The 10,189-nt window shown below is 42.1% G+C and overlaps 1 protein-coding gene across 2 annotated transcripts in view; it reads right to left on the bottom strand.

Annotated features, from left to right (window-relative positions):
- Positions 1 to 1,866: 1,866 nt before the first annotated feature.
- Positions 1,867 to 10,189, bottom strand: part of FAM83F (family with sequence similarity 83 member F) — a 22,780-nt gene continuing 14,457 nt past the window's right edge. Inside the window, exons 5-6 of one of the 2 annotated variants that reach the window (XR_012156540.1) lie at positions 8,402 to 8,955; positions 1,867 to 2,036 (exon numbers count right to left, since the gene is read on the bottom strand). Coding sequence is in view for 1 of the 2 variants with exons in the window: in XM_073326875.2 (XP_073182976.1) it covers positions 8,891 to 8,955 (65 nt within the window). In the remaining variant the exon portion in view is untranslated. Of the gene's footprint in view, positions 2,037 to 4,865; positions 8,956 to 10,189 lie in introns of those variants that run through there. The other variant, XM_073326875.2, reaches the window with a different exon arrangement.

Below are 10,189 nucleotides of genomic sequence, written 5' to 3'. Positions count from 1 at the left end.
CCCTTGGACTTCCACTGCCACCACCAAACGTTTATCTGGGTTCATTTATTAGGAAAGCATTGTTTGGAAACTTCTTTCCCCCCAAAATCCTCCCAACCCTTGCACCCCACTTCCTGGGGAAGGTTTGGTAAAAATCCTTACCAATTTGCATATGTGACCACAGACCCAAACCCTTGGATCTTAAGAACAATGAAAAAGCATTCAGTTTCTGAAAAGAAGGATTTTAATAGAAGTAAAAAGTAAAAAAAATCACATCTGTAAAATCAGGATGGTAAATACCTTACAGGGTAATTAGATTCAAAACATAGAGAATCCCTCTAGGCAAAACCTTAAGTTACAAAAAGACACACAGACAGGAATATCCATTCTATTCAGCACAGCTTAATTCCTCAGCCATTTAAAGAAATCATAATCTAACGCATATCTAGCTAGATTACTTACTAAATTCTAAGACTCCATTCCTGTTCTATCCCCGGCAAAAGCATCACACAGACAGACTCTTTGTTTTTCCCTCCCCTCGCAGCTTTTGAAAGTATCTTGTCTCCTCATTGGTCATTTTGGTCAGGTGCCAGCGAGGTTATCCTAGCTTCTTAACCCTTTACAGGTGAGAGGATTTTTCCTCTGTCCAGGAGGGATTTTAAAGGGGTTTACCCTTCCCTTTATATTTATGACAGAGACTATGGGTCATATCCTACTCTTAGTAACACCAGTGTAAATCTAGACTAGCCGCACTAGCTTCGTGTAAATGAGCATAATTTAGGCATGTAACAGAAGAAGTTAGTGAGAAACCAGCTGCATCTGAACTGAATTATTCTCCCAGAAAACTTTTTTGGTTTATTAAAATGCTCATCAGATATTCACTTTATTTACTCTGTATTTATTACTGTATCTCCACCTTGAAAGGGGAACAGTAAATGCTTTAATATATCAGAGGAAAGGTCATTATTTCACTGAAGTTCCCATCAGAGCCTTTATCTATTAAATTTCTACTGAAGTGTTATTTTGTAACTTCCTGACCACAAGGTGCATTAGCCTGTGGGAAGACTCTCAAAGACAAGTGGTGGAATCATTTACAAAGCACTAGAAAATGTAGTGCAGGGAATAATCTTGTAGCAGGCTAGGGCAGTAGACAAGATGACCCAGTGGTCTCTTCCATCTCTAATTTCTATCAATGGAACAAGTTATCCCTCAGTACACTAAAAGGAGCTATTTCCCTTTCTTTCAATAGCAGCACACTGTGACTAATGGCCATGCTAAACCAGAGCAACTGATCCTTCTACAGCAGGGGTTCTCAAACTTCATTGCACCACGACCCCCTTCTGACAACAAAAATTACTACATGACTTCAGGAGGGAGGACCAAAGCCTTAGCCCACCCAAGCCCTGCCAAAGCCCAAGCCCCACCAACCCTTGTGGGGGAACTAAAGCCCAAGGGCTTCGACCCCAGGTGGGGGGGCCTGTAACCTGAGCCCCACCACCCAGTGCTGAAGTGCTCAGGCTTTGGCTTCAGCCCTGGGTGGTGGGGCTCAGGCTTTGGCTTTGGCCACGGCAAGTCTAATGCCAGCCTTGGCAAACCCATTAAAATGGTGTCGCACCCACTTTGGGGTCCCGACCCACAGTTTGAGAACTGCTGTTCTACAGCAGTGTTCTGCACTTAGCAAGCTGGCTAAAAATGTTCACACTTTGTTTAGACTTTTTATTTTCTGCTTCTCTAACAGCAAGTGGTCAGCATAAGGGAACTGCCAGAGAGAATTTCTCATGGAAGATTAGGGAAACTAAAGCGATGTTTGCGTCTGAATTCTATAAAGATGATCATAAATATTGCAACAGTAAAATGAATAGTTCTTTGAAAATTTAAGTAGTCTTTCTTCTCAAATACTTGAAGTAGTAAATGCCCTTTCATAAGGATATCTAACATATGCACTTCAAGCCATTTCACCAGAAGTCTTGTCCTTTAAAAGGGATGGCTTTTCCTTTTCATTCTTTCTCTCTGGAAGTGTCCTCCATGTGGCTCTGATGGGAGCTCCTCAGTCCTTTCTTTCCCAGTGACATAAAAAGAGGAAGGTATAATAATGAAAATAGCCCTTCAGTTCACTTAGGTTGGGTTCTGTTTGTTTAAAAAACTGCAGACCTAATACAGAAAGGGGAGTCATGGTTCCGCCCTCTGAAGTTAGCTCAGACATTTATCCTAGACCTTTTAATTTATCCTGTAGGAATCTGAGATACCAGCAGCTTAATCTAGCCACAAAACACCCACGCATAGGGTTTGTTTTCTGAAGTTTACTAAATGAACAAAGTGTGTGACTCAGGCTGCCACTAATTCTGCTGACCCAAGCAGCTGATGTACTTATCCCACACCCCTTTTTGGCACACAAACACACACTTAATTATTTTTGTTTAGTGTTGGGGCTGGCTCTGACATGTGGCAAATTGCCTCCTGCCCCGTATGTTGAAGCTTTCCCACCCCTGGAGGAAGTCTAGTTCAGGGGTTAGGGCACTGGCCAAAGGACACAGGAAATCTAGCTTCTTGCCTGCTGGGGACTTCCTGTGTTACTTTAGGCAAGTCACTTCTTAACCTCTGTGCCCCAGTTCACCATCTGTCAAATGGGGATAATAATGCTTCCCTACATCATAGGGCTGTTGGAGGAGAACTATATTAAGAGATTGTGAAGCACTGTGAAACCTATTGCTGAGACGTGCTATATGAGAAATAGGCATTATTTATTTGTATTATTTGGGGGAAGGAGTGAACTAGGACATTTTACCCAACTGTAGTGAATCTATATTCTGGCTTACAGTGTAAGAGGACTTTCTGATATGGATTGTTCCAAAAGAACATTCACTCTTATGATCTAGTGTAAGTTGAATTATTCCAGGCGGAGTCTCTCATTCTGCTCTGCTATTGGGGCGTGCTGGTCTGACCAGTTTACAATCCTTAGGCCCCTGGCAGAACAGGGAGTAACAGAACTATGATGTTAGTTCTCCCTCTGTCATGGTATTAAACTGACTGCAGGAGAGTCTATCCCTTTGGTAACGGATACTCAATTTGGATGAGGCAAGGAACTAGAGCAATATCCATTCAGCCATAATAGGCAATTACCATCCTTCCTCTAAATCTGCACTCAGTAATGGTAGACAGCCCTCTGGCAGAAAGTGCCCTTTTTCCCCTATGCAAGGGAAAGGGGCCATGAGGAGCCACTACTAAAGATGTGCAGGGTGCAGAGGGGAAAGGAAACAGAAGAAAGAGAGAAACATTTGTAATTTAAAACAAAGATCAGAAGTTAGAGCTGTGCTAAGAGTTAGGCAAAATGTTTCCCAGCCTGGCTGCAGGCACAAAGACCTGGCGGCTACAGCTGTAGGTTTCTCCATCCTATGCCTCCCTACCACCTGTGATCCAAGTTTTCCCAAACCTCTCACTATGGAGTAGTCCTGCATTCCTCTGCAGACTGAGGACAAATAGGGTCTTCTGACATGAAGAGGTCATTAACTCCTGGAATGCTGTCTGATTAAACCTACCAAAAGTTTAAGGAAATTTGGGGAAAAAAATCCAACAATGGTATTTGGGAGCGAGGAAGAAAAGGAAAGACTAGGTCAATATTACTGGTTTTCTTGGAGATACTCACTGGAAATGGACAATGGAAACCAACTGATGGCTGCGCTGCTAGTAGATATAGATAGTTTGGGGTTCATAGAGCATTGATATGCTTTCTATGACAAGGAAACTGGATGAGGCTACTGCCATTTAGACACAAGGGGTGCACGCCTCCCAAGTTGTGAACTGGCAACGATTGCTAAGAAAACACAGACAGGAAAGGGAGGAGCTTTTGCTTATCTCAAGTAGTTTTTCATGTGCTTCAACATTCAGAAGTCAGACAGGCAACAGAATCATTGCAAAATGTAATCAGGAATAAAAAGAGTATTTCATGAGGAAGAAGAGTTGAAGAGTTACTTAAACATCAGCAATTATGATCTAGTGTGGATAGCTGAAAGGCAATGGGGTGATTGACTCTCACATTAAATGTCATTATTGATGGGTACAAATTACATAGGAGAGATAAAGAGGGAAGAAAGGATAGCACTTTGTCAAGAGTATTTACAACAGCAGCAAGATACAATTCAGCCACGAAGAGAGCAGCATGAAAAAGGGGAAAAAAACACACACACACACCTGAAGTGGGCATCTGCTACAGCCTACCCAACTGGAAGAGAACGAGAATGAAAAAATTATGGAGCAACTCTCAAGGTACTTGAAACCACAAGGGACTGTACTCATGGGGAATTTTAACTGCTCAGACATCCGTTAACAAATACAGCCAAACATCTGTCAAAGATCTTCCTTTATTGCACGGAAGCCAAGTATAATCTCTGACAAAGGGGCAGTGAGGGAAGGAAGAGAGGATCTGCTGGGAATAAGGTTAGAGTCTAAAAAAATTCCTGGAAACAAATTTCTGATTTCAACACCAGGTCTGTGCTGACAGTAACACACGACAGGGTACATGCTCACAGTGGATTCCCACTTGCCTTAGGCAGAACGCCACATGGGAAGCTGTGTGGCTATTCCAGATACCTGCACACCTTGGAGGCACTAATGCACAATTCATATATGTAGTTATAATGGCTGCCTGTACAACTTATGTGCAATAATACACTACAGCATAGTTTTTATCAGATACTCACACAGCTGCTCTTTCTCCTGCAGTGCATAGTTTGGAGGATGTTGTACGGTTTATATAAAATGTGATCCAAGAAAGTAGCCGTGACCGGGAGGAAGGAGGTGGGGGACAAAAACGAACAAACCAAAAATACCCCAGCTTTGATCAACTTATGCATAGAAAGGAAGTTATTGAAATTGTGAGAATGAATAAAGCAACACCAAGGAACACAAGCTACCTGAATGTAACATGTTAGGAATTTGTTTATTTGACTCATAAAATGCATCTTTCATGATTTCTTGGCAAATGTACACATTAAAGACTCAAGTATGTACAACAAATTGGCACAGTGTCAACCAAAGGACTCAGTCTCTCCCAGAAAAGAGAGACAGCCCCAACTTTGTTATCCCATGGCAAAGTCTGTGCATAAGAATCAGCTTCATGATGTTCCAGGAAGATCAGTGAACTCTGGCTGGACCAAAGAGGAAGCAAGTTCCAGAGTTGAGGCACTCTCACAGGATTGACTGGGGTTAAGGAAATAGACTCCAAAAAGTGCTAGAGTTGCTTCCCCACAATCTTCTCAAATAATCTTCCCAAAAAGGAAGGTTAGATACATGGTTCTAATTGGCAATATCAGCATCAAAAGATGGCTTGTTGAGCAAGAGCCCAATCTAGGCTCATTGAGAACTGCTGCCACCTTGCCCTCCCTTAACGAGGTGCTGACTATCTTTGCACATGTTCCTGCTCCACCTCCCAACTACATTTCATCCATTAGAGGGGCAAGGATCCATTTCACAAGTTGCAGGCCCTGAATTCCTCAAGCACCTTGAGAAACCACAGTGAATACGGTTGGTCAGAATACATCATGATTATCTCACCCATGCACAGACCTATTGCCATGGGAACAACCAGACTTATTTGCAATGTAGAAATAAGCAACCCGGTGTGCTGAAACATTCAACTCTGCATTTGAGAGAAGATAGCCTGGATCTGCTGGGCTGTCTGCATCCCAGAAACGTTCCACTGACGTTGAGGAATCAGTTCAGAAGATGCAGGATTAGAATGCAAGACAGCAAGTTTAGTGGAACTTAAGAAATATAATAAATATTATTACTATCTAGTTGTGTGTAATAAGGCTGAAGAGTCCTATCAGACTCCAGAGATAAGGCATAAAACTAATTCCTGAGGCTACTAAAAATTGGAAGAAAAACAGAACAAAAATTGTATGTGGAAGCTGAGTGTGACAATAAAACAAAAATGGACAGTCAGACAAGATCTGCAGGGAAAAATAAGTACAGTAAAACAAGATCACGTTTATGTTAGCCAGTGAGGATAAAGGAAATAAGCGTTTTTATATCCAGGGGGAAAGTAATACCAAAGAGAAATTCAGTCCACTAATAAGCGAGGCAGGAATGACATTAACAGCAAAAGAATGGCTGAGGTATTGATTTCTTTTTAAGTCTGTCTTAATCAGAAAAATAAGAAAAAGATATGTGGATAGCAATGAAGATCTTTAAAATATATTGATCAAAACCAGATACAAGACTATTTAAATCGTCATGTTGTTAGGTGAATTAGCTAGTGTATTTATTAAGCCACGTTTTAAAAAACAATACTTGGTCACGGAGAATAGGGAAGCACCATGGACTTGAAGTCAGACAACCGTCTGACCAATTAGAAAGTGTATGAGAAGCAATCCTGGCCATAGTTAACAATTACTTCATCAGAGATTGAAGTTAAACAAATACAAGTAAAAAGAGAAAAATCTCCAAACAAAGAGGAGGAGAATAGAACCAAGGCAAACTAAGCCACTCAGTTTATAAGGAGCAAGCCAGGTCAGACAACCCTGGAAATACTCACGTATGTGAGTAGCCCTGCTTAATTCAGTGGCACTACTCATGTATGAAGTTATTCACGTGTTTAAGTGATGGTGTAAACCGCTAACTGTGCTGTGTCACTGGGAAGGGGAAGCTTTGTAAAGAGCTGCTGTTAGGGTTAGAGTTGGTTGAACCAGTTGCGGGGGTACCGTCTGTTCCCAGGCTGGCTAGGCTGACTGGCAATCACTTTGTCAACTTACATTGGAGTGAGCATACCCAGTAGAATGAGGGAAAGGTACCATGGCCAGCTTAAGGTCAAGTGAGGTTCTTGTGAGCATGTTCAGCAGTAGAAGCAGTTCACTTGTCATTGATATTAAATATACTGCACATGCCTAGTGCAGTAGCTCCTGCCTGTTTGCTGTCCCTATAAAGAAAAGTAGGTAGAGACAGAGAATTCCATTCATGTTCTTATACCAAACCCACCATCATGGTATTTGAGAACCAGACCTGCTGAGAGGAAAAAATTTGCTACAATGAGCAACTTCCAGGCAGAGCATAGGCTGTGGACAGGACGCAATTAGGGGTATGAAACGGCTTCCGTATGAGGAGAGATTAATAAGACCCAGGGACGGCTCCAGGCACCAGCTTTCCAAGCAGGTGCTTGGGGCGGCATTCAGAATGGGGCGGCAATCCGTGTCCCGCAGTGGCACTTTGGCAGCAGCTCCGCTGCTCTTCCGGGTGCAGCGGCAATTTGGCGGCGACTGCTTGGGGTGGCAAAATTGGTAGAGCCGCCCCTGATAAGACCAGGACTTTTCAGCTTGGAAAAGAGATGACTGAGGGGGGATATGAATGAGGTCTATAAAATCATGACTGGTGTGGAGAAAGTAAATAAGGATGTGTTGTTTACTCCTTCTCATAACACAAGAACTAGGGGTCACCAAATGAAATTAATAGGCAGCAGGTTTAAAACAAACAAAAGGAAGTATTTCTTCACACAACACACAGTCAACTTGTGGAACTCCTTGCCAGAGGATGTTGTGAAGTCCAAGAGTATAACAGCGTTCAAAAAGAACTAGATAAATTCATAGGTCCCTCAATGGCTATTAGCCAGGATAGGCAGGGATGGTTTACCAGAAGCTGGGAATGAGCGACAGAGAGTGGATTGCTTGATTATTACCTGCTCTGTTCTTTCCCTCTAGGGCACCTGGCATTGGCCACTCTCGGAAGACAGGATACTGGGCTAGATGGACAACTGGTCTGACCCAATATGGCCGTTCTTGGAATGTGTGCTGAACTTTGTTCATTTTCTTTAAAGAAACCATATTTCCTTTGCTGTGTTCAATAACGTGTTAGGACAAATATATTATTTGTACTTAGGTGGTTATTTACCATTATGATGTATTTTTCTTACAAATCACGGAGGGTTTATTGAAGGCAGCATATTGTGGTGATCTGCATGGCAAAAATTCACTCAAATACGTCAGGACAAAATGCTAGTCCAAATATTGAATGAATCCAATGAGGGTGTGCACAATAACTGGTGTCTCCATATATTTATGGGATGGGGACCTCTATTTTTATGTATTTGGAAGGGGGAGGTTAACTAAAAATGTAAAGTAAGCCAGATGTTTGAAACTTTCACCCATCTCTCCTTCAGCCTTCAAGATGTATCCCTTTACTTACTCACTTTCCATGAAGACCAACATGGCACGGAATTAATGATTACACTGATTTTATGATTAATCTCCTGTGGCCCTGTAAAATCTTGCAGCACTCCTTGCTATCCCAGGCCTGGGACTCCACACACACCTTGATCTTGGTCTGAAGCATTCCCTTATATTCCAAACCTCGTCTTCTCCTGAGGGGAAATTATTACCAAATCATTCAGCTCAGTTGTTAGTTTTATGACAAAGTGAAGAGCTAGTATACTGACCCCCTGGTCTCTTCCAGCCAAATACACCTTCTTCATCCGCTGAATCTTCTAGCTGTCCCTGCTAATAACAGAAATCTATAGAAATCCATGGACAAGGAAAATCCACATGGTCTGCAGATTTCACAGTTTTCTCCCAAATGATGTCCTTTTGAGTCTGTAGCTAGATAGATTGAAATAGCTGCATTAAGAAGTGGGAAGCTCCCCTGCATTCATCTCAATGCAGGCTTAGCTCCAAGTTCCAATTATCACAGTTAAATATTGACATTAACACTTTCACCGCTAATCCTTACATAGGAACCATCCACATTTTTATGCTTTATGCAACACGTGTGCTTTCACTGGAGGTGCAAGCTGCATCCTGGACATTTATAGTGGTTTGAAAGACCATTTGTGTGAGAACAAGTTCTGCAAGTTTCAAATAGGAAAGAAGTCATACGTTCCATCAAATGCTCTTTTGGGGTCTTCAATTCTTCTGACATTCCTTCCAGATCAAGACATCACACAGGCTGACTGTTTGTTTTTATCCCCTGTGGGAGAGTTTGGGTTAATTTTACCTGTAATAAAAAGGTTAAAAAAATAAAATAAAGATTTTTATAAAAAACTTTCAGCACACAACTTTCAACTCTCTCTCATTATATTGCTTGTTTTAGACCCACATTCACCCCTCTTTTTTGGGGGGGAGCGAAAAGGGGGGAACCATCTCACTTTCTAACTGTGAAATCAGGAGACACCCAAAAAAAGGCAGACTCCAGAAACAAAAGATGACAAAGCTTTACAACGACTAGAGAAATGAACTCTATTTCCTGGTCTGTAAGCATGACAGCCTGAACTATGGTCTCCTCAGCTCACAGAAGGCAAGAAAGGCCAGACCTGGTCACTGCTTGCTTGGGACACTTCCAAAGAGTTAGAGATGAAAAAAGGCTACAGGGTCAGCTTGACCACCTAAGCAGTGCAGCCTTAGTCCCTACAATATGTTCTGCAGTGCTTTACTCACTCTACTTTCAAATGTCCAGAGTGATGGGGCTCCCAAAGACACAAATCTGGGGTGTAATAAACCCACAGTTAAGTGTCATATCTAGCCTAAATAGTCATGTTCTGAGTTTCATTCCATTACTCCTAATCATCCCCTGGCCACCACTCTCAACAGTTTCCTTCTTTCCCTGTCCTCCCTGATGTCTGAACCCTTTAATACTTGTAAAGTTATCCTATCCCCTTAGGCAGCTGATAGCTAAACTAGATGTATTTCATTCAACACAGAAGATGCTGGTGCGGGAGGCTGCTCAAGATCCAGGGGGTAACACTTATTAAAAATGAAGTCCTCAAGCAGTATACACTGGGACATCACCCTAGCAGAAATCCCAGTAAGTGGAGGCTAGGCTTCTGATCATGGCATTACCCCCAGTCTTCACAGGTGAGGTCTCTACAACCCACACAGTTTGTATCTATCTCTGGCTGTATCTAATTCTGGTATAGTCTTCTGGAATGTAAACAGCCAGTAAGATTTTTCAAGTCCTGCCACAAAGCTTACTTCTGTCCCTTCTTACTATTGACTGAGCATGAGCCAGAGGCCAGGACAGTTTCTCTCAGATAGTGATCAATACAAGCAATGGGAATCTGGTCTCTCTATGTATTTGTACCATGGCATGTGTCTCTACAGTTAAATATAATTAATAGTAACTTTAGAGGATGTGTGCACAGGTAAGCCCAAAGGGTTAATACATGCTTGCGTGAATCTTTAAAAAACAAATGTATCTAATTCAAAGTGTGAAGCTTTGGATAATTGCACCC

Source organism: Lepidochelys kempii, chromosome 1 (assembly GCF_965140285.1).
Source record: "Lepidochelys kempii isolate rLepKem1 chromosome 1, rLepKem1.hap1, whole genome shotgun sequence".
NCBI lineage: Eukaryota > Metazoa > Chordata > Testudines > Cheloniidae > Lepidochelys > Lepidochelys kempii.
This window is presented reverse-complemented; position numbering and strand designations above follow the sequence as displayed.